Here is a 26,609-nt window from a genome sequence, read left to right on the forward strand (position 1 = left end):
TCTGGCAGGTCTTCTCGGCCTATGGCAGACTGCCCCTTTCAGCCAAGATTCTGACAGGCTCAGCTTCCCTAGAGTGGATGCTTCCTGTAAGATACCTGGCCACGTCTCAGTGCCAGTACACAACCCTGAGGCATGCTGGAATGCTACACCACAGCTGTGAGAAATGGTAAGCCCTTTGTCTTTAATTTCAGTATATACACTTAAGCAAAGAAGCTGAAGGACTTGGGATTTTAATGTTAGCCACGAAGAAGGGGAATTTCTGAAACAATGAAGGCCCAACACACACCTGATTTCGTAGAGGCTGCTGTGACGGCCGGTCCCTGTGTGCGTGGCTCTCTCGGGTCATTGCGGATGCGCCAGAATCTACGTGGACGGACCCTACTGGAGTAGGCTGGGAACATATAAGAAAAAGTCAAATGGGGAAGAGAGGTCCAACTTACTGTCTCTGCAAAGGACAGCATCATTCTAATTCTAACTCTAACAGGACAGAAGTAATGATTATTTTTAGCCACCAAGGACAGTTTCAAGTCTTCCTGCTTTCTCAGTTTGCTTATCTGCAGAAGGGAGACAGTTTGGTCCTCACTAGTTCATTGGAGAGTAGCTTCCTTTGAAAATAAAACAAAAAACAAAAAAAACAACAAAAAAACCCCATCCTACAGTGATGACTGTTCACGCTCGCAGGCCCGGTGGACCCCAGGCTAGAAGAGCCAATTCAAAGGCTTCCTGTGGTGCTGGGCTCCACTCCTACAAAGGTCAGGCACCTTAATGGTTTATGTAGCTCCTGGATCATTCAAATAAAACTTCTACTTAAAAACTGGCTTAAGTTCTGGTATGTTTGGACATATTGGTCATAATCTTAAAAACACAGGAAGCAGGAGTAACTCCTTTATAACTCCAATGAGATCAACCTATGGTATCACCTTGAAAAGGTTGGCAAGTGTAGAGTTGACAGTGAAAGGAATGGTTTTTTTTCCTATATATTTAAGCAGAAAATCTGACAAGCATAGGGATGAGAAAGCTGGTCTGAGGTGAACAGGTAAAAGAGGATACTTACAATAGGCCTCCCCACCCAATCATAGGCGTAGTCAAAGGTGTAGCCTTTCTTTTCAAAGAGGTCTGTGAAGAGGGTCCGTAAATACTCATAGTCAGGTTTTTCAAAGAAGTCTAATCGCCTGACATATCGCAGGTAGGTTGCCATCTCCTCTGTTAGGAAAGAAGTTGAAGGCCGTGCTCGTTAGCTGAATGCTTCTCAGAGGGGAGAAGCTCTGGGCCAAGCAGGAAACACCTGTACGCACTATTTTACACTGATGTTTTCTTCATGGACCAAATCAAAGCGATAAAACCTACCCTGATTTAAATAATAAAAGGAAACATGAATTTTCTGGAGAGCACCCTTAACTAGAGACACTAAGGCACGGTCTCCACCTGCTTCAAAGCTTCAGTCACAGGGGCGGGAGTGTCCTTTCAGCAGCCTACCTGGAAAGTTTTCACAGAGAGCTTCAATGGGAGTATTCCTTTTGGTGTCACCGATTTTTTGATATCTCTCTTTTAATGTATCCGCCTGTAAAGAATAAAGAGAGAGAGTTACTTGGAATGAGGTGCTAAGTATAAGAGGTCCAGTATGTTTGGGGACACAATGGTTATTTCATGCAAACTGGCAGGATTTCCTAGATGGTCTCAATTTTTTCCTAATATGAACAAATGAGAAATGTAGCAGAGATGATATACTTGGATATGTACAAAACATCTGCTCCATTCTGTAAAGTTTTACTTGCAAACATATTTAGTTGTCTCAGAAAAACGTCATCAAATGTAATGAGACGAGTGACTAGGATAAGAAAATAAAAATGGGATGTAGCAATAATTTTCATTTTAACACCTTAATAATATCCCATGACCACTAGGGTTCAAAAGTTGAGTCAGCGTTTTCCTTCTTAGATCAGCTCTAGATAAGATTTTATACTAATCCAATTGGAGGCAAATAGATAGATCGCTCCACTGCATAATTATTGCGAAGTTGAACCAGAAAAAGGGGATAGGATGTAGAAAAACTGCCTTTCCGCAATGTGCTTCCAGAGGGGGAAGTATTACTAGCTATGAGGCAGGCATGGCTAACAGTCAAGCGTGTTATATATCAGTGGCTCAAGCCAGCCAAGTCTGGTTTGTTCAAGACTGCAGACAGAGGGCTCCTGGAGCTTAGACCAATGATGTGGTTTCAAAGAATTCTCACGACACTCTATCCAGTCGGCTGGATCCAGCTTTAAGCAATAATGTTCTGAAGTACGTTGGAGAAAATTTTAGATCTACAACTACCACTAAAATAATTCATGGACCATGAGAAAGTTTCAAGCAATTAATAATACATGAATGTACTGTTTGGCTGTATGATGAACAAGCAGGATGTGAAACTGTTTGATGGCTGTCAATATCATTGAGCGGGTATATGTGACTAGGAGAAGACCGTGGAGAAAATGTTAGGAGAAGAATTTAAAGGGAAAGAAAAAAAACTGTCCCAAAAGGAAAGGATAAAAGCCTTACTTTTTAGGACAATGTCCAAGAAAGCATAGCAAAATGAATCATTCTGCTGGAGGGAGGGAGGGGGTACTACAGGACCCAAAGTTACTGATTAAGTTTCCTCCCATACTAATATGTTGAAATACAACTCAAAAATGTCTCACATTTAGGTATCTAATAGGACTCGGAATGGGTTAGAAGCTCTCCATTTCCTAGTCTAACAGCCAGAGGCACAGAGTAATCATTACAACGATTGTAACTATAATTAATAGTTAACTTCGACACAAATGCACTGTACTGACACCTACCTAAGGAAGGCTATTTAAACCACACATTTCTCAAGAAACACCTATTGTCTGCATAGGCATTTAATTGAACACCTGAACCACAATGTTAAACTTGGATTTTCGTTTTAGTTCAGGTGGGTCCTTTGTGTTTATAGGATGAACAAATATTTCTCAGCACACCTGGCCCCACTGGCCTTGCTGGCAAAATGTATAGCAGCTGCTGTCATCAGTTTGTTCCAGCAATTCCCCAACACCCTGGGAACACTCTTCCTGCTACATAATGGTAGCGAAGGAGAGATATAAACAGAGGGAGAAAGGCAGCGCTGCCAAGGCTGGGAGGGAATGAGGAAAGATTATGGAAACCCTGAAAACAAGGAAGAAGGATTCAGAAGGGGCAGAAGACAAATGTGGGCAAAGCAGAGCTTCCGAAGCCCAGGTGAGCATTTACATCATAGACTTAATAATATAGCTAGTTCCTGCTTCCCATCCCTGTAGCCAGTCTCCCCTTTGTGCTTCTGACAGACATCAAGTCAGCAACCCCTTCATTAACAACTGAGTATTTAAACAAAGCTCTCCACCGAGCACTTGCAAAGCTACCTTGAGTCCTTGCCAGGGTAGGCTGCCTCGGAGAAAATACATGAACATATGGCCCAGGGCTTCCAAATCATCCCGCCGGCTTTGCTCTGAAAGGGAAGAAAGATCACACATTATGTTTGCAGTTATTACAGCAGAAAGGGGCTCAAAAACAAGTAATCCCTTCAGAAACCTGTCTGTTCTGGAAAGGCTCTGCTTACAATTCTTTGTATATCTAAATCAGGGATAGTATTTTAGATCAAAACCAAAAAAAAACCAGTATGTACTTCCTTTGCCTAGATCTGTTACTGGCAAGTAAATATTGAGTGAAAAGAGCAAATCCTAAACTAAAACCAAATCCAAATCAGTACATGGTGAGTAACCACCCCTCACTCAATGCCGTCACGTTCCTGGAAAGAAGATAATGAATGTTATTTGTAGCACAGGGGCTACAATTACTCTTTGGTTACCATCATGTCAAGTAAGCGGCAGATTTAGGGCAGCTGAGGCTGTAAAAACGGTCCATTCTGGCTAGGCCTGCAGAGACACAAGCTGCAGAATGGCTAGCATACACGCCTAGTGCTTCTTATTCATCATAAAAATTAACACTTGAAATTTAGTTTAATGTGAGTGAACATCAATGTAGAAACCTCAGCTCCATTTCATTTGTACTATGTCCCATAGCTGCCTTAAGAAGATTTTAAAATTTATTACTAAGATGCTCTTTCTGGGCACATAAGAGAATCCCTGTGTTCAGGGAGCTTATCACGTAAAACAAATTGTTGGATTTTTCTTTCTTTCCTTTAAATTGGGACGATAAAGATGGCAAAGAACTGCAGAATGGCTAATAAAAAATTCTAACTACATCTCAGAAAACATATATATTCTTTGGCTGTCATACAATATAAGTCGTACACTAACGGTTCACCTCAGACACTTAATGGGTTTATTTTTCAGAATCAAGTTCTGAGCTATATCAAAAGAAATTACAGATGCCACGAATAAGGGGCTACCTTAAACTTGATTTTGTTTTCTTTGTGCAGAAAGTAAAACCTAAGAGTCAGGGAGGCAGGGAAAGCTATTCAGCTAACTCAAAATACAAAAGCACAACATGTTTAACTGCTGCCTCCACTTACGGGGAATTTGCATGAAAAAGAGTGAATAGTACTCCACAGGGTAGATGAAGAAGGAAAAGGCAACTTTCTAAATTGCACTTTGAAGCTTTTTGGAAATGAGGTCACTAATGGGAAGGGGAGGGGAGGCACCCTGACAAGACATACAAATAACATCAACTGAAATAATCGTAAAAAGAGTGAAATAAAACAGCAAGACCATCAGAAGCTTTTGCCTACAAGGCTTGCCTGAAGTCTGCAATAAATTTCTTACATAATTGGAAACAAAAAGTCTTGAGATAAAAAGATTTTTGTTAACAGAACCTAAAGATACACAAATAAAAAAAGAACAAGCAGGTGAGCTGAGGCCTCCCACAAAGCAGGGCAGATAGAGAAACCACACCCTGCAGGTTCTCACACTGTATCACACCTACTCATTGCCTCTGCATTTCGTATTGACTTCCTGTTAAGGAGGCCCCTTGGTAATAAAAACTTCACCAGACAAATGGTTGCACTTTAGATAGTTGGGCACTAGAGGGCGAAACTCTCCACATTTTCAAAGATTCATCAGCCCTACAGAAAAAAGCCTAACTTCTCTTCACAGCAAAGCCCATTATGAAATGAAATTTTGATTTTTAAAATAAAACAACAAAAAAACCCCAAACACATTTAAACTCACTGGAATAAGAAAGTAACTTCAAATACTGAAAGCCATGAAAAAAAAGCTGTGGAACAGGGGATAACAGGAAAAATGATGGTTGCTGAGTCAAGTCATCTAGGACTTGGCCTGTCCTTTCCACTAACTTATTAATCCATGCGAAATTAAGCATGGCCAAATCTCCTTTTGGGTCTCAATTTCCTCATCTGAAAATTAAAGCAATTGATTTAGATAATTTTAAAAGTCATTTTTCAGCTCTAAAATTCTAAAATAATCCATGATAATTTAAACCATTAAGGTTTAACTCCCCCAACTCCAAAAAAAAAAGTGGAAACCAGAGCCATGCTTTATTTCCATATTTCTTTCAACACTCTACATTCATTCAATTCAGTTTTTTCATGCATTTTCAAAGAAAGAGACCAGGAGGACACAAAATTCTTCTACACTATAAAGGCTTGCTTTCGACCAATCAGAAGGATGTGTTTGGTTTACGAACATCACCTCTTACTTTAGGTCAAATGTATTTTGTTGAAGGGAAAAGGCCCGATGACCCAGGGTCCTCACCCAAACTTCAAACATTAAGGAATACAAAGATGGGCAGGCTTCACCAGTGGGAAGGTGGCTAATGTAATGTAGTAAATGTCAGGTTTAGGAGGCTTCTTCCTTTGTTTTCTGCCCTCACAAAATTAATAGCAAATTCTCTCCAAGTCATTTGAAGATACACTTCCTTTTTTCTTCATTACAACATAAAGGATGCTACACATTTGAAAACCAACAGGATCGGACTTCCTACGGAAAACTCTCTGGTGTTAGATGATGGCCAGAGTTTATGGGAATGTGACAACAGTTTACATGTATTCCCTGTAATATAGACGTTACAGACAAATATGATGACAGGCTGGATCTGACCGGAAAAAAACCCGAGAACTCAGGAAGTCCACATTAGAAATAAATTTAAAAATTCCAGCAGAAATGGTTACACCAAGAGATAAAGGAACCCAGTCTAATGACTGTAGATGCTTAAAACATATTCTGCTGAGTATGTGGTAACTACTATCATAGAGTCTAGTTACTATCAGGCACTCTGCCAAGCAGTTTATATCATTATCTCACAGGACCCTATAATATAAGGCACTATTATTACACCCATTTCAGGATCGATGAGATCACCGATGCTGAGGGACGAAGGTTATCGGACCACAGAGCTTTCAGTGAAAGGGCCAGAATTTACAGCCCTTTTTCCTTAACTATTACACTACACCTTATACAAACAACACGGTGACCCATCCCTTATCTGTTCTTAACTTCTCTGACGAGAATAATAAAAAGAGAACACAAGTTGCTGGGCCCAGGAAGCAGGCATTAGAACAGCAACTTCTAGACTCTGTCGGTCAAACCAAGCAATCACCACTTCACTGCTGGCCACACAGTCTGTCTCCTTGCAAAAAGGAAGAAGGGAACATGGAGCACTATGCAAGTGACCTGGGTTACATATATGACCACCCATTCAACCCTCAAAACATCCTTGTGAAAGATTATTCTTTTTTTTTTTAACAGGTAAGTTTCAGGGAGATTAAGTAACTTGTCCAAAGTGACACCAATAATAAGTGGCAGAGGGCCTTCCAGTCTGATTTTAAAGTACTATATTTAGTTAAGTGAGGATATCCATGTGGTTACCGAAAAAACCCTGAGAGCACTCATTCCGACTCGGTGGTATCAGACTACTCTGTAATGTCATTTTTACTCTAATACTAGAATCCTCACCTGAATACCCGCACAGTTTACTCAGCGAGGCAACTCTGTTAGCTGCATTAGTCTTTAAAATACCTATTAGTGGACAACAGTTCATTAATATTTAAACACCTTATTTAATTAGCTGTGTCTAGGGGTGTAATATTCTGTTTGTATGTCTACTCTCTAGGGTGATGATTTTCAAACATATTTTTTCAATCTCCTTAGAATCTTTTCTTCAAATAGACTCTTCCATGAAAGCCCAATATATAAAACAGATAAAAAGGGAAGCTTTCCTGGAGAAGCTGGTGAGGGCTCAAGGCCCCACCTACTGGGCCTTCCCACTGTTCCTTAGGTTTCTCTCACAAATACTCTCCCCTAGACTAGTTCCTCTAAAAAGTAAGGCCTTCTGCCTTGACCAGAGCTTTTAGCAATATTTGTGCAAATTGTCTATCCTAAATAAAATTCAAGACTCATAAAAAAAAAAACAAATATACTTTCACTGAGTAAGACATGAGCTTTTCCTTGAAGAATCAGTCATGAACTTACGCACCGCGAACAGAAGTCTAGTCCGTGTTTTAGTGAAGCACTCTTCTCCAAAGCAGGTACCAGCCTGATTATGAATGGGGTCTGTTTCAGGACTGTTATAAATGGGGCCATTCATATGTGAATAGCAAACTCATCACTAAACTTACTAAAATGCTGTTACCTTAATTCAATAATTCAGGTACCCACACTGCTGAGAAACTAAGCATTTGGAAACAAAAAATTAAAAAATCCTTAAGCTGTCAACAGGATACTTAGGATAGTCTCAAACTTACCATTTTATTTTCTCCAGTGTAATAATCACTTACCCAGTGAAGCAATAAGAATCACAGATTGTAACACACCATGGATACAAAAGCGTTACTGGAATAAAGAGTTGTTTTTAACAACCTGCCCCTTTCACAGAGCAGAAAATAAACACACCTTTGCCAAGATGCGTGTTGATAGACATATATCTTGCAGTTCCAGTTAAACTCTTGTGCTCCCTGTAAGGTATGTGTTTTTTGGTTTCAGGGTCAATGTATTCCTTGGCTAGACCAAAGTCTATAATGTGTATAACATGCTCTTTCTTATTGCCTTGTCGGCCAATCAGGAAGTTCTCTGGCTTGACATCTCGGTAAATGAGGTTCTTTGAGTGCACATATTCCATTCGAGAAAGCTAAAAGAGAAAAAAAAAATGATGGAAATACTCTAAAGAAGTTTACTGGAAAAATACATCAAAATGTTCTCTTTTATCAGCCTATGGTTTTAATTACTGAAATTAGAATAAAACTCTTTTCTTCACCACCCAGAGTCACTTTACTCTTGTAAACCAGAATATATTTTGATACAAATATATACATAACAAATATCCATGTAGAAGAAATCGAGTACAGTTCACCTAAAATGACAATATACAGTTTTACTACATAACGTAACAAACTACAAATGATGAACAGAATTAGGTGTTTTTATGCTACTTCAGAAAGTAAGCATCTGAGAGGCAAGAAGTATTCCCAGACAGGATATCAGAATATATTGGTGGCCTTTGAAGACAGGTGCCACAGCCACATTCACCTCCTGCCCACTTCTTCCCACATTCAGTAGAACAGGACTCCCCAACCCAGCTCTCTTTGTTCCAGAAATAAGTGAGGCCCAGAGAAGTTAATACTGGACTGATGTCACAAGCTAATTAACAGCAGAGGTAGGAGGGCAGTTTTTATGAGAAAGTAAATGTAGCCCAAAATAGTCATCACAAAATTACTCAAATTTCTTTAAGTTCATTTCTATCTTCGAAGATTTTCTACTTAGTATAGAAAGGGAAGACAGTATATTTCAATTTTTGACTCAAAAGTCAAGATCACTACTCAGCCATAAAAAAGAATGAAATAATGCCATTTGCAGCAACAAGGGTGGACCTAGCGATTAACATACTAAGTGAATAAGGCAGGCAGAGAAAGACAAATATATCACTTACATGTGGAATTTTTTAAAAGTGACTCAGATGAACATATTTACAAAACAGAAACAGACTCACAGACATAGGAAACAAACTTATGGTTACCAAAGGGGAAGGAAGGCAAGGAGGGATAAATTAGGAGTTTGGGATTAGCAGATACACACTACTGTATACAAAACAGATAAACAATAAAGTTCTAGTGTAGAGCACAGGGAACTATATTTAGTAGCTTGTAATAACCTATAATGAAAACATATATATATATATGTATATATAGTCTATATACATATATGTATAGAAATTGAATCACTATGCTGTAAAACCAGAAACTAATACAATATTGTTATAAATCAATATAAATCAATTCAATTTAAAACAAACACACAAAAAAAGTCAAGATCTATCTTCTAACATTTCCAAATCTTTACAATAGAGTGAGACCATCACCGTTTCAGATCAATAAAGGTGCACCTGCATCCTTCTGCTTAGGGGCTGACAAAATTCTCAAAGGAACTGTCTTAACTGCAGCTGAGACCGGTACTGGTATGTAATTTGGCAGGAGCTGAGAAAGCTGCCTCTTGAGCTGTGTCAGTCTGTGTGAGAACTGGAGGCTCGAGAACTAAGGCAGGTTCTTGGTCAGAGAACTTTGGAATCTGATTTTCGGGCAGTAGGTTACATCTTTCCTTGGATGCAATGGTAAGGGGAGAGGGATGGTATGACAAAATCTTATAGGCATGTGTTTAAAACCTATAAATAAAACATCGAAGAAATTACCTGCCATTGTACAATTTCACCTAATCATCTTCTTTCTCCCTATATACACTTCCACTTCAGCCAAGGGCGGAGTATTGCTCTCAGGTACAAATTCTTAAAATAGAGCAAGCAGCAAATGCGTGTGACTTCTCCGGGTTAAGCCTTTTAGCCACAGCCAGTGAGTGTGCATTCATGAGGTATCACTATAGCTGGTAAATCACCAACAGGGACAAAGGATGTGGCTGGGGGACCTGCCCCCCCTACACTTCTGCAGAATAGCAATGCCAACTTACCAACTGGATGGCTATCATTAAAACAGTCTTCAAAGTAAAAGTTCGGTCACAGAGGTCAAACAAGTCCTCCAAGCTAGGGCCAAGAAGCTCCAGCACCATGGCATTGTATTTCCCACATGGTCCAAAGTAATACACCTGTGGGAGACCTTCACCTGAAAGCAGAAGGAAAATGGGGTGCAAAGTGAGGGGCACAAAACCCAAAATATGAGACAGCTGCATCGAATATAAAGGAGTAGATATATAAAGAGATCTAAAGTAGATATAAAGGAGATACAATTTGTGAGATTTCCATTTTTTTTCATAGTCCCTACTGGTGAACTTAAACTGAGCACATTATTAGCTTCAAAGGGAGCTAATAATAGGCGGGAAAGGCTAAGTCATTGTACAGTATGTTCAAATAAGCAGTTATTTAAAACCAGAGTGCCAGAGGCATGTTTCCATTGCTATGTGAGACAGAGAATGGTTCCTGATCCACTGCTGGATCTGAACGTAAACTATTCTCCCCCAAGGATGCCCAAAAGTGTACTATATAAAAGGTTCAAAAGACAGCTCCCTGAGCTCAAAGGCCAGGCTCACAGACCTTGCTGCATTAGCTGGTTTTATGTGCCCTCCCTATGCTTACTGTCAAAGCCACATGGAGATGGAGCTGTTTGCAACCGTTTGCCCCAAGGAGAACTCAGACTGGAAGGGTGAGGTCACAGAGGATGCAGACTGGTTCTTCTCATAGGCAGTCTCTGCAGTTTCCTGTTTTCTATCAGTTGGAGCTAAGTCAGCGACTGGGTTTGGTTACTGATAAGTAATTATGAAAGGAAAAGGAATAAAAATACAAGGCTGGGTTTTCCCCAATTTGAAATTCATAGTTATAAAGAAGCCAAAATCTAGACTTTCTCACCTAAGTGGCAACTTGTGAATAAATTTCCTCCTTAAAGTGTATTGTAAATATGAGGCACTCGGTAAATATGTATTAAATGGCACCAAGTGAACAGTAGATATGAATGAGACTACAGAATTTTCAAAAATCTGGTCTCAGAGCAGAAACACTTCCACCTTAATAAACTGACGTGCACCACGGTCTGCAGGTGTATATGTTGCAGATCACTGTTTGCTTCTGTCTACAAGTTTTTTGGGACAACAAAATTCTCTCCATCTTCCCATTCTTTTTTTTTTTTTTTTTGTACAGGCAGGATACAGGCAGAGGTAATTATATCTGCTGTGATTTGAATGTTTGTGTCCCCCTCACCCCCAAAATTCATATGTTGAAAACCTAACGCCCAATGTGATGGTTTTAAGAGATGAGGGCCTTTGGGAGGTGATTAGATCATGGAGCAGGGCCTTTATGAATAGGATTAGTGCCCTTAAAAAAGATACTCTACAGAGCTTTCCAGTCCCCTCCACCATGTGAGGACACAGCAGGAAGTCAGCAGTCTGTAACCCAGAAGACGGCCTTCCCCAGGACCTCATCATGCTGGCACCCTGAACTTGGACTTTGAGCCTCTGGAACTGTGAGAAATAAATTTCTGTATTTATAAGCCACTCACCCTGAGGTATTTTGTTACAGAAGCCCCAAAGGACTAAGACAATATCTAAAACATAAAACTTTAACCCAATGTGCCCATCTTTCTCTCCAGCACAGGTCTTATATATTTGGAATTGGTCTAGTTTGCTGCTATGATATGTTTTTATTTCATGTGCTGCATCAGTCTATCTTATTCCACCTAAATACTAAACAACTTGATTTTTAGTGTTTTAATATGTCCATTCCCAGGTCGTACCATCTAATACAGTATACTCTGCTCCTGCGAGCTCCACAAATATTCACTGAATTGTCCTTGTGGTTGTTCTGAGTCTCCCTATCTCCAAAAGGAAATGGGATTTAATCTGAAGTCTCCTTTCCCCCCCTGTTGTTTTGAAGAACTCATTCTTCAGTTCATTTAATATATATAAAACTGAACAGCTGTTCCCAGTAAGTCCTACTGAGAAATCCAAAACAGAACACTATCATAGAGATTTATTGCTCTTATTAATCAGACACATGGTAGATTGTAGTCTGGGGATCTTTTAAATTTATATCCTATATAATAGTTTTTGATGTTACTAAATTTTATTTTCCTAATATAAATATTATATTCTTCAAAACAGGTTGTGGCATATCTGTTGGCTGCCTGCCCAATTTCCATTCCCTCCTTCAACAACAGAATTTCTAATTATTGTGAATAGTAAATTGCACAGCCGTAACTTTCTATTCTCCCTTGATAAAGGAATGACCAGTGGATGGAAGCAGAAACTGTTGGATAGCGTGTTTCTAGAAAAGTTCTTTCAAGGTTGCTGACTCAAATTGGAGGTATGTTCCTTTGAGATGGCTGAAGCTCCAGAAGCCATCTAGAGCTACCAGATACCTTGAAGATTTAAGACAATGCCAAGATGGATGGAACAAAATTGTAGGAACCTGTCCCTGGTGGCTGTGAAGCAACCACACCAATGTTGGACTTCCCTTCCCTCTGGACTTTTTTAATCCAAAAGAAAAATCAACCTCTGTCTTGATTGAACTACTGTTATTTGGATTTTTTTAATAGCCAAGTCTAATCCTAATGAATAAATTTACTATTCCTTTAGTTGGTTAAGCTGCAAATCTAGGCACAATATCCTCTTCTAAAGTACAAGCTAAAAGTCAGGCTGGCTTAGAAACATAATATTGGCATAATTTTCTAGACTTGCTGCCAATACTTAATGATCAGTTTTAAAATGAGACAGATGATCATCTTGTTCTTGATGATCTTCAGTACCAAATGTAGGCATCTCTTGTCAAAAATTTCCATATTTACAAAGAAGTCACAAAAGCTTTCTGGATGATGCCTATAATTTCTAATGATAAGTAATGCCATTTGTAACTCCTGCCTAGAAACCTCAAAGGTGCAAGGATTTCCTACTAGGGGCATTATTGCTTCTTTTCTTAAATACTCTGAAAGCTCCCAGTACCCTGGTGGGCTTTGGGATGCTCAAGACAGCTTCTAGATTACCGAGCAGCTTTGAAGTTTTTCTCAAAAATAGACTAGGTCCAGGATGCTAGTGTAGAAAGAGCTCAAGTCAGAGTCTTGGATTTAGTATTTGGTCCTGCTACCAACTCTGAAAACTCCTTCACCTTTCTGCTCTTTCTCATCTGTAAAGATAACAGGTTTAGCCTGGTTCTCTTTTAAATCCAAAATTCTGATTATAGCTAGGATTTCCTTCTAGTTAACTTCTAGGTTCCTTTTGTAAAGCCACAGGACCAGTATGAATGAAACTTGTCTCCACGTTATGCAGAATATGTGTGGTACGAATTCAAGTGTAAGCTGGTACTGGCAACTGGTAATGGTACTCAACTGAAAGTGTGTCTATTAATAAACATTTCTAAAACTTTAAAAACAGATATGGTGACTTCACTTCAAACCTACCAAAGCAGAATTTCTAGTAGTGGATGTAAGCATAGTTCCCACAGTTGATACAGAAGCACAACCTCGGCTGGAAAACTCTGTATCTAGAGGGTAGAAATAAAGGGCATTGCTTTGTTTCATGGCTAATATATTCTAAGGACTCAGAAAACACTGACAGACCAGTACCTTTTAGAACAACTGGATTCAGTACTTTAAAAAAATTGAAATATAGTCAGTTTAAAATTGGACTCAGTACCTTTTGAAAGGAATCTTTTTTTTCTTTTTTTTTGGTCAGGGAGATTTATTTATCGAGGTTTGTTTATTTATTTACTTTAATGGAGGTACTGGGGATTGAATCCAAGACTTCATGCATGCTAAGCATGCACTGTACCATGGAGCTATACGCTCCCCCGGAAAAGAATCATTTTAAGGCTATTTAAAAGACTTGTCTGTTTCGAGTTTCTTAGGTATTACAGAAAATGTGCTGCTGAGCATAAAAGTCTCTTTGGGAGACACAGCCATAATTTATTAGAACTGTCTGTGACAGATAAAGATGCCCACACAAGTTCCATTCTGTGCCTGGCTTCTCACATGGCTGCCCGTTAAGTAGCCAGTGCTGGTGGTGAAAGACACAGACACAGGCCCGCTAGGGAAGCCTGTCTCTGGTCAGAGATTTACTGCATAGCAGTGATTTATCACCTGGGTTGTATTTAAATGAGAACTCCTGTATATTACATTTCACTCTTATTTTGCAGAGCCATCTCTAATCCATTGCTTAAAAATTTTTAAATTAATCAACATTATGCTGTAAAGTCCTTTAATAAGATGGGATGATAGCAAAGCCTTAAACACAACACGTGGAAAACAAGGTACTTCCTGCAAGTAATTCTGAAGCAATGGGAATAAAGTGGGAGAGGTAGGCAAGGTAGATATACAATGAATTCCTTTTGATCCATGGTATTTCAGAAACTAAGGTAGTATTATAATCTCTCTGGAAATAAAGCACTAATAAGGTCTCCCATCTAAATTGGTCAACTGCATAAAAGCTTGAAAATTAAAGAAGCAGATTCCAAATTTTCCTCTTCTGAAGGATTTCCAATATATTTCGTTATTATTACTTTTAGCCACAGGTTAAATCCGTTATAAACCAAAACTGCAAGGTTAAACACATACTGCACATGTTACTGTGTATATTGTCACAGGTTATTACGAAACAGCCCTTCCACCCATCAATAATGCATTCTAATAAATCCTGCTGGACATATGGCCCACACACATATCGAGTTGCACAGAACAGGAAGTGAGGTGGATAACACTACGGCTGACTTTCAGTCTGTCATAAATTTCACTTGGGTTAAAACACATCAAATCAAGGATAATGACTTCTTTATCATCCAAGCTGTTACCTAAAAAGATTCCATAATGTACTAAGAACAGTAACTACTCTAAGTAGGGGTATTTTTAAATGCACATCAGGCTGAGAACTGAAATAGAACCACCCTGCAGCTTTTGGTAATTTGATCACATTATTGCCTAATAATTAGCCTTTCGTTTTTGTTGAAAAACTAAATTACCTAGCTGTGAAGCAAATTCAAATAAGCCCCATATCTACATTAATATGTGGATGTAAAAAAGAATATCTATATTAATATTTCTATGAAAAAGTAAGTGTATGTTGGTGATGACTGTCTTCTAAAGTCAGGGCTGGAAAAACACCTTTAAGGACATAATGACCTCGAAAATTCCCTTGCTTTGTTTTGTTTACAGTTTGCTTTTTAATTTTTAAAGAAAATAGGATAGTTTTTCTCCCAAATTAAGCTGTCCTTGGTCCCATCCATGGTAGTGGCTTCTAGCGCAACTACTGGATGTTCTTTACTGTTTATGAGAGATCAGGGAATTACTGATATATGGGGAATTATTATCAAGGTAAACTAATAATGATATTAAACTAGTCCATTTAACAAGAAAGTAGAAAGAATAGGCAGACAAGCATAATATTCCATAGGAAGAAGTGAAAGGGGAAAATAAGAGCATGGCCTTTAAAACTCAGAAAATAACTATAAAAACGATGCAGTATTACAAAAATGAGACAATACATGTGTTCATGTGTTTCTCTTTTAAAAAAAAGGAACAGAATCCCCCTCATTCCTCTGGCTCTGAAAAATGCCTTTTTACAATATGAACCAGATCAACATATGAATCTACTCAAAATGCTGGTTTAATAACAAAAACAGCTAGACCCAGAATTAAGGAATCAGGATTACTTTGTCCTACCTTAATGAAAAATGTTTTACAATCAACTTGTTCAGAGGCCCCTTGGGAACTGGACTATTGCTAGACACACGCTGCTAACGTGAGCTCAAATTTGTATGGTGGGAGAAGAGAAGGTGAGGAAAGGCGAGAGCAGAGGAATAAGCTCACATTTCTGAGCCACGGAAACTGAGCTTTTACACTTTCTCTATCACGTACACACAAGTACAAAGGCCTCAAAGCAGGTCCAAAGTTTTGCTTAATCAGGGCAGTCAGGAAAGAAAGTCCAAGACAGGACAGATTTCTTCCTAGCATCAAAGATTAAAAAAAAAAAAAAGTTTTAAAAGTGTGTTGTGTATTGGGGGTGGGAGTAAAGGGTGGAGGATCCTTTCTATTCCCAGGAAGACTAACTCAGTTTAGAACTGGTAAATTTATGGGATTAAAAAATCCAGTCTCAGACAATTTACCACTTTGTTCTTGTCATTAAGTTATATAGATAGAATATTGAGTTTCAAAAGCTAGGAGATGAGCAGTTCTTAACACATACCCAAACAATAACAACTAGAAAGAAAGTTCCAGCAAGTGTTTAAAAGGAGTAGAAAAAAATGAGTCACTCCAAGTACAGTGAACCTCTTCCTGAAAATCCTGCCCCACTTCCATTACACTTTCTGTGTTCATGTATCTGTCTTCCCTATGAACCAACAGAAGATGGTCTGAAGGCAGTAACTGAGTGTTAACAATGTCTGTATGTCAGCCCCCAGCACTGGTCCAAGCATGTGGTAGATAAGGGCACACACAAATAAGCACTAAATAAATAGATAAAATTCCACCTGAGTTTTCTATCTGTAACACACAATGTTTAAACTTCAAAATGCTAAAAGACACACACATACAGAGCAAAACAAATTAATCAGATTTTAAACGTGCATGAACTGCTAACATAATTGATACTTCTGAATAGTTCTTGTTTGAGTTTCATGGGAATGATATTTAAAAAGTTTTGTTAGGTAAGCCACCAATATGAAGACTCCAAGTAATTTAAAGCTGTAATCTATATTCAATATCTTGCAGTTAACCTATAATGAAAAAGAGTATGAAAACAAATAAATGTGTGTATATGTATGACTGAAACATTATGCCAGAAATTAACAAACACTGTAAATTGACTATACTTCAATTTAAAAAAAAAGTCAAAACAGAGTTGTGGTATTTCTTTTTTTCTTTTTCTTTTTTCTTGGGGTGGGGAAGGTAATCAGGTTTACTTATTTATTTATTAAAGGGAGGTACTGGGTATTGAACCCAGGACCTCTCATGAATACTAGGCACACACTCTACCACTGAGCTATACCCTCCCTCCTCTGAGTTGTAGTATTTCTATACTGACTTTCTTCTGTATATTTTCTTCTATGATAGTTGTATATGGTATGTGCAATTTTGTCTTGCTGTTCCCACATGCAGAACTAAGTAGAATTATTCATTTTAGTTAATAATACCGAAAAAATACACAAAGAAATATAAATGTCTCCCTATCTCTCAAAAAAGCACCTGTCCATCCAAATAGATTAAATGACCAACAAAATCAGTCATTTAAGTTGTCTAATGTGCACAGGAAGTCTGATGACATCTTCCTACCATCTTCTTCTCCCTCTCCATTTATAGACACATTATTCTGGTTCTGGCTAACTGGGAATTATACGGTCTTTTCTTTACATAAGCTCTTTTCCATCTTACTTGAATCTCACGGTCACCCTACGAAGAAGAAAGGAAAAATACTAATGACTCAATTTTACATATAAGATAGAGAGCCTGAGAGACACTGCGTGACTGTTCCTAGCTAACAGGGTTCCCAATAACGCAACCAGATCTCTCAACTCCAGGTTCACTGCTCTCTTTCGTATATCACATTCTACTTCCTTTTCATTCATGTGGTTGCCAAAGTTATTCTCCGTGTTCCCTACCCTACTTCTTCCAAATCTCATGCCTTTTTGGTTAACATTTACTCTTCCAGGATATAAATCTGCCACCCTGCTACACAGGCAGCTTAATCTGTCCTATCCACCTACTTGGTTCCCAGTGTTTTTATATCAGCTCCATGAGTACTATTTTACAGATTTCTTATGTCCATCTCTCTGTAGTTCTTGATTTGTCAATTCCAGCCCCTTGTTCAGAATGGGGGACCTGGGATATTACTTTTTTGAACTACAGAAGTGTTACATACTAATTTTAAATAAACATAACAGCTAACCAAAAGCAGTACAGAAATGTATACAGAAAAAGTATTCACATCCATAACAGATACACATATACATAATTAAAAATGCTTTTCTGCAACTTCATTTTTAATTTAATATTATATAGTAGACAATTTTCCTTGTCAAGACATTCATTCATTTTAACAGTTACATCATATCTCCCCCTGTGACATATCATATGTAAGTTTTCCTGTACTGATGGGCATTTCGGTAGTATTCATATATTTGTTATTAGAAATAGATACTACAGTGAACAGCTACTGCTTTTCTCTGGTCTGCATTCTTTTCTTCCCTATTCCGATATCAGCACCTTACTACCCCACTGGGAAAGCACCATTTCTTCATTGTTATTTCACGTGGTTTAAATGGGGTGAATCCATTTCCCACTGCCACCCAAGGACATGACTCAAGCCAGGTTAATTAGAGGATTCTTTCCTCCCGCCCTGGAGAACTGGGTCTGTCCCCCCAGATCACCAAACTGGAAGGAGTTTAGCCTGGAGCTGCCAGAGACTACCCCATGAGAACAGGTAGACTACTTATCTGAGAATGAAACCAACACAGAGAAAGCAGAGCAGAGAGAAACAGACAGACAAATATGTCACAAACCTGAGGACCAAGGGCAATGCTGGTCCTGGATCTGGCTGGCCTGACGTAAGAATCCTGGACTTCTCAGTCCTGTGAGCCAAAAAATTCCCCACTGCCCCTTCTCTCTCAATTAGGTGAGCCTGAACTCTACCATTTGAAAACAAAGGTGTCTAGACAAATATGCATACAACACTATAAAAAAATCCTTGTGCCTACATTTTGGGGCATGACTTCACCATAGATTCCTTCAAGAGGAAATACCGAGTCAAGAGGCATACATACTTAACATTTTAGGATATGCTGCCCAACTGCCAGTTCTAAATCTTCTTTGGTCCCTGGTCTGTCTCCAGCCCTGGGCCTCTTTCCAACATTTAGTACTACAGTCCTATTACTTCAAGTATTCAGGCCCAAGGAGTAGTTAGAAAGGTTTTCAGAACCTGCCTTGACCCAATATCCCCAAAGCCCCAGCACTAGGCTATCTCCTGTCATACATGCAGCCATAACATGTTTGGAGGAGTCTCCTAGCTTTTTGTCCAAATTATAATTGATATTTCACAATCAAAAAACCCTTCCTTCCCCATTATTTGTTCAATGCTACAATAAGAAATTTTCACTCAAAACATACCTGCGTCACAGAAGTCCAGTAGTCATCAACTGCTTTACAGTTTATGACGTATTTTTATATGTCTTCCCATTTAATCCTAACAAGTACACACAGGAATCGCTATTCTTATGTTATAGATAAGGTAATTCATCTGAAATGACTTACTTAGGGCATACAGAGACATCTAAAGCCCCACTTCTGCCCCCAAGTTTCAGGCTCTTTGGCTACACCACACACACTTATCTGTGCCCTCAAGTTCACAGACATCGCAAGTGGCAGCAAGGGCTACTGCGTCGCCTTACTTTGATAGGAGATTAACCAATTCTATAAAGATTCAGTAAAGCGTGATCTGTGTACAAACCTAAGGGACAATCACAAAATATCGATGATGTTGACAGATTATGAACTCGAGTAGTAAAGAAAGAGTAGTATCTTCCTTACAAAAAGCACAGGCAAGATTCTATCAGGAGTGTACTGGCAGTGTTTTCTAATCTAACTACCAAGTAGTCAATCTTTAAATTAAGCCTAATAAATTAAACACATCATTTAGGAATTCAGAGGGCAACATGGCAAAGGTTTAGATTAATACAGAGAGCATTAAAAAGTACAGGCATATGTTTTTAGTAACTTTGGACCCATTTAACAAATTGTTCCCAGAAGTGTCCTGATTGAAAAAACAAAACCAAGCCCCACTAAGGCACACAGACTAATCACAGCACAGAAGGAGAGTGTCCCCTATTACTGAACTCTCTTAATGTTGTAATACCCTTCCTTAAGCATCAAAACAGCTCTGGGAGAGTAAAGAAGCAAGTGTCACCCTCATTTTCTGAATGAGAAAAGTGGAGGTTAAGTGGTTTGCCACAGAACCGGTCAATGGAACAGATGCTACAGCCTGCCGTCTTTTTTCTCCTTTGAGCCTTCACCCAAATAGCTCTCCAGGCAGGACAGATGTGACCTGGTGGAACACTGAAGATGGCCTTATAACTCTGGTCACTGAGGAAGCATGACGACTTCCAAGGAAGCAAAGTGAGCTCACTTATCTAGCCGATTTTCAGTTAGTCTAAGGAATACGTGCTGCCATGTCCCTGCTTCCAATTTCAAATTCAATTAAGTTTAAAACGTCTGGTGGTCAGTCTGTCCATTCAACAAACATCCCAAGTGAAAACAGAATGCTGTGGGGACAATAAAGAGGGGCATCTAACCTTGACTGAAGGGGCTGGGGAAGGCTTCACAGAGCAGGGCTCACAGGCTGAGTCTTGAAGGATGGTTAAGAGCTGATTAGGCTGGAGTGGGGAGAGTGAATCTTGCAGGCTGAGGGAGCAGCAAGCATATGGGCAGCTAAAAGTACAGAGGCAAAAAAGCAGGGTAACAGCTCTCTGAAATCAGCAAAATGAAGATTATTTTGCTCTCACCAGAGTTTAATTCTGAACCACCTATTGATTAAACAAATGTCTCTAAAAATTACGGCAAAGACCATTAATAAAGTTGAAAAGGCAGATATATCTGAGTAAATAAAAAGATCGAAAGAATAAAGGGAAAATAAGGGTTTTATCTCAGTAGTATACATCCATATTGCCTTAGTACATCTTTAGTAACAGAACAATGTATACACTAACAATGCACTGTAACAGCACTAACAAATACAAATGCAAGCCATGAATGAGAACTATGAATTCAATTACAAGTTTTCTAGAAACCACATTTTAAAAGTAAAAAACAAACAGGTAAAATTAAATTTAATAATAGATTTAACTCATATCCAAAATATCATCCCCTCAACATGCAATCATGCAATTTTAAAATTACTGAGCTATTTTAGTGGGTAGGGGTATATATAGTTCAGTGGTAGAGTATGTGCTTAGCACGCATGAGGTCCTGGGTTCAATCCCCAGTACATCCATTAAAAAAAAAACCCCATAAAACTATTGAGATATTTAAAATTCTTTTTTTGGATACTAAATCTCTGAAATTCAGTGGGTATTTTATACTTAGAGCACATTTGGATTAGCCACATTTCAGGTGCTCAGTAGGCGCATGTGGGCAGTGGTTCAGCTCTGTAAGAAGTTAAGAAAGATATAATTCAGGCTGGCTTACTGACAAAAATGGAGTGGACAAGAGGTTCTGTACTTAGCAATCTCCAAGACCCCAACCAAGAAGCCTTCTCTCTCCTTCCTCTGGAACTCCCCAGAGCTGCTGATTCTGCTCACCCAGAGCCAATTGCAGGTGGTCCCCCTTCTATAGTGTAAGTTAGGGGCACCGCCTGGTCTTATTCACCACTGTATCCCTAGGGTTTTAGCTTCGAATAGTACCTAGACCAAGTGGGATGCTCGGTGAACAGCTTTTTAATAAACGTATGAACAGACATATGCCTGCCTTTGGTCCTCAGCTTATTTTGTTCTTGGAAGGCTTTCTTTACCATTTTATTTGAACACGTCCAAGTAAATCATACCTCTTTTTGAGAGTTCAGCCCCATAGGAACCACCCTCTTTGTAAAGCCACCCTCTTTGTAAAGCCACCCTCTTTGTAAAGCCTGTTTCCCATAATTAGAGACCATTTTTTTCCTTCACAACTTCCAAATCATTGTATACATAACTTAAATAAAAATTCCGCTGTTTTAGTCTGCATTATAATTACTGACATACCTTAGCGAGCTCTTTGAGAGTAGTACAGCAATGCCTTATAGTCAACATTATGAAAGCTCAATAAACATTACATTTTTCTTCCAATGGACAGAGGTCATATTTATAACTGTGGCCTTCAAATTACTCGGCATATGCTATGGACACGGCTGATGCTCAGTTTTTGCTAGTTAAAACTTCATCTCTGCATTATGACTAAAGTAATTATTAGTAAGAGATTGCTACAGGCTGGTAAGAAATGATTAATGAAAGCCATACGAAGTATAAAGGAAGAGGAAAATGTTGAGAAAAGTTAAAAGTGTGTCAGACTGTTGAAAGTAAAAAGAATGCGGAGGTGTATAGAGCTGACAAACTTCTTTTAAGTGGGTGGAATATGTATTACTTAGGAGTTTTTGAAAGAAGATGAAAACATAATCGGCCACAAATGTTAAAAATTGAACTGTTTGTTGGTTTTTGTCTTAAGTATGCTTACAGATAAGTTATATTCTACAAATACAAAGGATTTAGCTGGCAACTGGACTGGTATTTCGATCACAGGTAAGAGGAGTTACCTATCTTTATGTAGTCTGTCACTGGAATTTAAGGAAAACATTGTCTCACAATGACACTGAGATTCACTGCAAAGGAATTTGTTAAGCGGCTTTTTTTTTTTTTAAATTGAAGTAGAGATGGTTTACAATGTTGTGCTAATTTCTGGTGTACAGCATAGTGATTCAGTGTTACATACATATATCTTTTTCAGATTCTTTTTCATTATGATTATTACAAGATACAGAATATAGTTCTCTGTGCTATATAATAGGTCCTTGTTGTTTATCAACTTTATACATAGCAGTGTATCTATTACACATATATTACATTACAAGGTATTGAATATAGTTCCCTGTGTTACACAGTAGGACCTTGTTGTTTATCTATTTTATATATAATAGTATCTGCAAATCCTTAACTCTTAATTTATCATCAAGTTTTAATATAAGACAGCAGAGACATGCTTCCACTTTCTCATAACCCATAGGAATAATCCACTTTAGTGACTCATCTCTTCCATGGTACTCCGTAGCTTTGGGGATGCTAAATGCTACCTTCCTTCTTAATGATTAACCTTGACAAACTATGAATTAAGGAGGGGGAGAGACTGAAGGCTGGCGTCAGTCCCATGACGGTCACTGGGACTTCCATCTTCGCCCGCCTTAAACAAGCATTCACTAAGAGCCGTCACTAAGCTATTCTTCATGTCTGAAGAATGTCTGGGAGGAGATGGAAGGAAGAGAAACATGCAGGTGCACGGTAAGAGAGGTGTGGGTAAAGACAGGAAAGTAAAGTATGAGCTAGAATAAAAGGGAGAAAATGGCATCAGAAAGTTCAGGCTCTGTGCTGATTTATAAGCAAGCTCCCACTGACAGGCGTCAGTGCTTGACTTCTCCAGACCTTTGTCTACAAAAGCTCTATACCACTGTATTCAATATCTTTGCGGTAACCTATGGTGAAAAGGAATATTAAAACAAATACATGTATGATCCAACAGAACTGAAGCAGTGTGCTGTACACCAGAAACTGACACAACGTTGTAAACTGACTCTACTTCAATAAAAATAGATGTATTTTTTAAAAAGCACTATATCAGTTTTCTGAAACTGATCACAACACTCCAGCCCACTCCACTATGTATAAGTTACTTGGGTCTATTTTTGAAACCCTGCCTTCTATTTTTCATGAAGATCCTTAAAAGAACACAAAACCCAAGTAACAAATTCTCCCTTCACACTGAGCGAATATCTCCAGCAGATCTGTACTTTGCAAAACAATGCACTGAAAAAGGTGTCGGAACTTGGTGTAACTGTGAGGTGTATGCAGGCCAAACAATTTCTATAATAAACTCACAACACTCTATTTGCAATTAAAGAAATTATTGGCCCAACAAGCCTTCACCTGCAAAATGTTTAAAATAGAAGTGGCTTTTTTTTTTTTTTTTTGCAGGAGGGAGAGTGACAAATTTTATGTATGTAATTATGTATGTAAATAACTCTATATGCATCATGTGACTTGAGCTATTATTACAGAGAGAATGAAGAGGGCTAAAACGCCAAGGCAAAAGATTTTTATGACCCTAAGGAGAAGGAGGAGTCAAATAGTGTCAGAGTCCAGAAGAGTTAGAAAGTTGGGGACAAAAAGTAGCTGTCTTGGTTCCTAGAGGCTTTCTAAGTGCTTTTTTCCAATCCCTAGTGAGACAGTATTTCCTTCCTTGGCTCCATGATATGTCCCTGTGATTTTCCAGTAACTCCTCTTTTTGGAAAAAGCTAACTGGAATAGATTCTGTTATTTGTAACCAAAATAGTGTTTATCGAAACACACGTTAACTGCTCACCTTCCTCCTTAACCATCACTTCCTAAACAGTATGTGCAAGACACTATGCTAGATGCTTTAGGGAGGGAAGGAAAAAAAGATAAGACAAAGATTCTGTCCTTAGAAAACTTACGGGTAGAAAACAGAGAGGTAAACAGCTAACATAGTACTAGGTCAAATATTTCATAAAAAATTGTTAAAAAAAATGAAGAGCATGATGTGGAATGGCCTAAGAACCAAATTTACCTACTCAAATTTAATGATATATGCTTGGCCAAAAAAACAGAATAATACAAGAACTACCATAAAGTTATCGTGCAGATGCATACCTTATTACATAAACTCTGCACTACTGTATATATTACACATCCATACTGTGCAGTAAATATTTACTGAGCGTGATCATATATACAAATCCAATTAGACTATATGCTGTACACCACGGGCATTTTAAGGGATTTTTCAAGGCTAACTTTGATTATGTGTGATTTTTGTCTGTGTGCTAACTTTAGCTCCTAATCTCACATGTGACTCCACTGTATTTAGCAGTTGGTTTCCTTAGAAAAACCGTCACCTCTGAAATCCCAGCATTTTAAATAAGATACCTATAAACTAACAGACAGGTGTGAGGCGTGATCTGTGACAGCTGGTGGTGATCTAGTTATCTGGCTGATTACTAGATTCCCAGCAGCCAGCTAAACTGAACTGAAATATGATGTTCTGAGAATTATCTTAGGATTCTGAACAAAGCCTCTAGACTCAAACTAGAAGTCCCCAAAGTTGACAGTGCCTCAGGACAGGAAGTATGACAAACTAGCACATAGATGTGCCCCAGTAACTTATTTGCTAACATTCTGTATTATCTGCCTAGAACTGTTTTCAATATTTTCAGTGTTCCAGTTGTACTTCAATCATAATATTCCACTTGACATTTAACTCATTCTACCCCTTTAGCATCTCATCTCTCAAATCCATATTGGATAATAAAGCTAAAAGAACCTCAGCAGTGTTTGAAATGTATACCTTCCCTTGTTCTAAATAGACCCCCACCTTATCTTTAAACCAGAAACATTTTAATGAAAAATATATACATAAAAAGACTAAGGAAGCACATATGATGATAGGAGTTGTCAGCAGAGACATTAAATCTTTCTTTCATATACCTTTTTAAAACTTTCAGTGATACCAGTTTTCCCCAGAACTTACAAAATTATTTTTTTTAAGTGAAAAAAATGTTTTCCTTTGGGCAAGCTGCATACAGATAGTTGCAGATTCCTCGTATGAAGTTACTTTTTTTGGCTAGCAGAGTCAGAAATCGAGACTGCTATCTTTCCTGAACTCTAGTGTTGAGAGGAGCCAAGCAAAAAGGTGACAAGTTATGATCACTGGATCAATGTGATCGGGTCCAAATTATTCTCCAGCTGCTGACGGGCCACTTAAGTCTGAAGATATGTAATGCTTATAGCTACTATGCTGATGAGAACCACACGTAATTTCAACCTTCAAAGGGCTTAAATTCCAGAACTTTAACCATAGAGTTCCTGGATGCTCTGAGTTAGTTTGTAATAGTGAATATACATGTCTCTGACTATATACCAAATCCCTGCAGAAATAATTTGGGGAACTTCGTTCTAATTTTTTGAATTATTCATTCATACTTCTGCTTCCTTACTACAGTTAATCAAGAATTGCTGACACAAGCAAACAGAGAAGAAGCTGAGAGGCTGAAAAGGAGAGTGTACGATGAAAGAAGAGGCTACAACTTAACTTGGTGATCTCACAGCCGTGAAACACTGCTGCAAGAGTTTATCTGCTGAGATTTGCTGAGTTTCTCCTTTGGAGTAAGTGATATGCAAATAATACTATAATGAATAAAAGATGCTTCTTGCCCTTAAAAAGCTCACAATTCAGCACCATACTGCACTGTGAAAAGTCCACAGAGTCAGGGATATGGTGCTCTCTCTCTCTAAGCCCTCTCATTACGGCGTCTCAAGGGTGGCATATACCTCCTGAAATAATTTCTGTATTATGCCAACTGAACAGTGAGAAAAAGGAATACGGAGTTTTGGTCACTGCCACGCTAGAGTGGCCCACCTACTTTTGTATGATTAGATGGTTTAAACTAATAATGGTTTCTACATTTTAAAATATTATTTGTTTGTTTGTTTATAAAAAACCCTCATCCCAGGGTTCTTGTTTGTTTGTTTGTTTCTGGTGGGGGTAGGTAATTAGATTTATTTATTTATTCTTGGAGGAGGTACTGGGGATTGAGCCCAGGACCTCATGCATGCTGAGCATGCGCTCTACCACTTGGGCTATACCCTCCCCCATCAAAATATTATTTCTTTAATTTAAAGAATATTTCATGTTCTGTGAAAATTACATAAAATTCAAATTCCAGTGGCCATGAGTAAACCTTTATTGTAATATAGTTCATTTGTTTACATACATATTGTTTATGGCTATGTTTGTGCTACAGTATAACATGAGTTGAATACAGACAGCAAGAGCTGAAGAGACAAGTGGCTCACAAAGCCTAAAATATTTACTACCTGTCCCTTCACACTATCTGCCTTTGTAAGAAATCTTCCACGCTGGAGGCAGGAGGGAGCCCAGT

At 38.5% G+C, this 26,609-nt stretch overlaps 1 protein-coding gene across 14 annotated transcripts in view; it reads right to left on the bottom strand.

Annotated features, from left to right (window-relative positions):
• The window catches only part of CSNK1G1 (casein kinase 1 gamma 1), a 150,238-nt gene that overhangs the window by 32,745 nt on the left and 90,884 nt on the right, over window positions 1-26,609 (bottom strand). For all 14 annotated transcript variants that reach the window (XR_004137108.2, XR_838195.3, XR_010380806.1 and 11 more), the window contains 6 exons: window positions 9,906-10,057; window positions 7,845-8,079; window positions 3,399-3,484; window positions 1,477-1,561; window positions 1,055-1,203; window positions 287-391 (listed from right to left, as the gene is read on the bottom strand). Coding sequence is in view for 4 of the 14 variants with exons in the window: in XM_010993535.3 (XP_010991837.1) it covers window positions 287-391; window positions 1,055-1,203; window positions 1,477-1,561; window positions 3,399-3,484; window positions 7,845-8,079; window positions 9,906-10,057 (812 nt within the window). In the remaining 10 variants the exon portion in view is untranslated. The remainder of the gene's footprint in view (window positions 1-286; window positions 392-1,054; window positions 1,204-1,476; window positions 1,562-3,398; window positions 3,485-7,844; window positions 8,080-9,905; window positions 10,058-26,609) is intronic.

The sequence above is a fragment of the Camelus dromedarius genome, chromosome 5 (assembly GCF_036321535.1).
Source record: "Camelus dromedarius isolate mCamDro1 chromosome 5, mCamDro1.pat, whole genome shotgun sequence".
NCBI lineage: Eukaryota > Metazoa > Chordata > Mammalia > Artiodactyla > Camelidae > Camelus > Camelus dromedarius.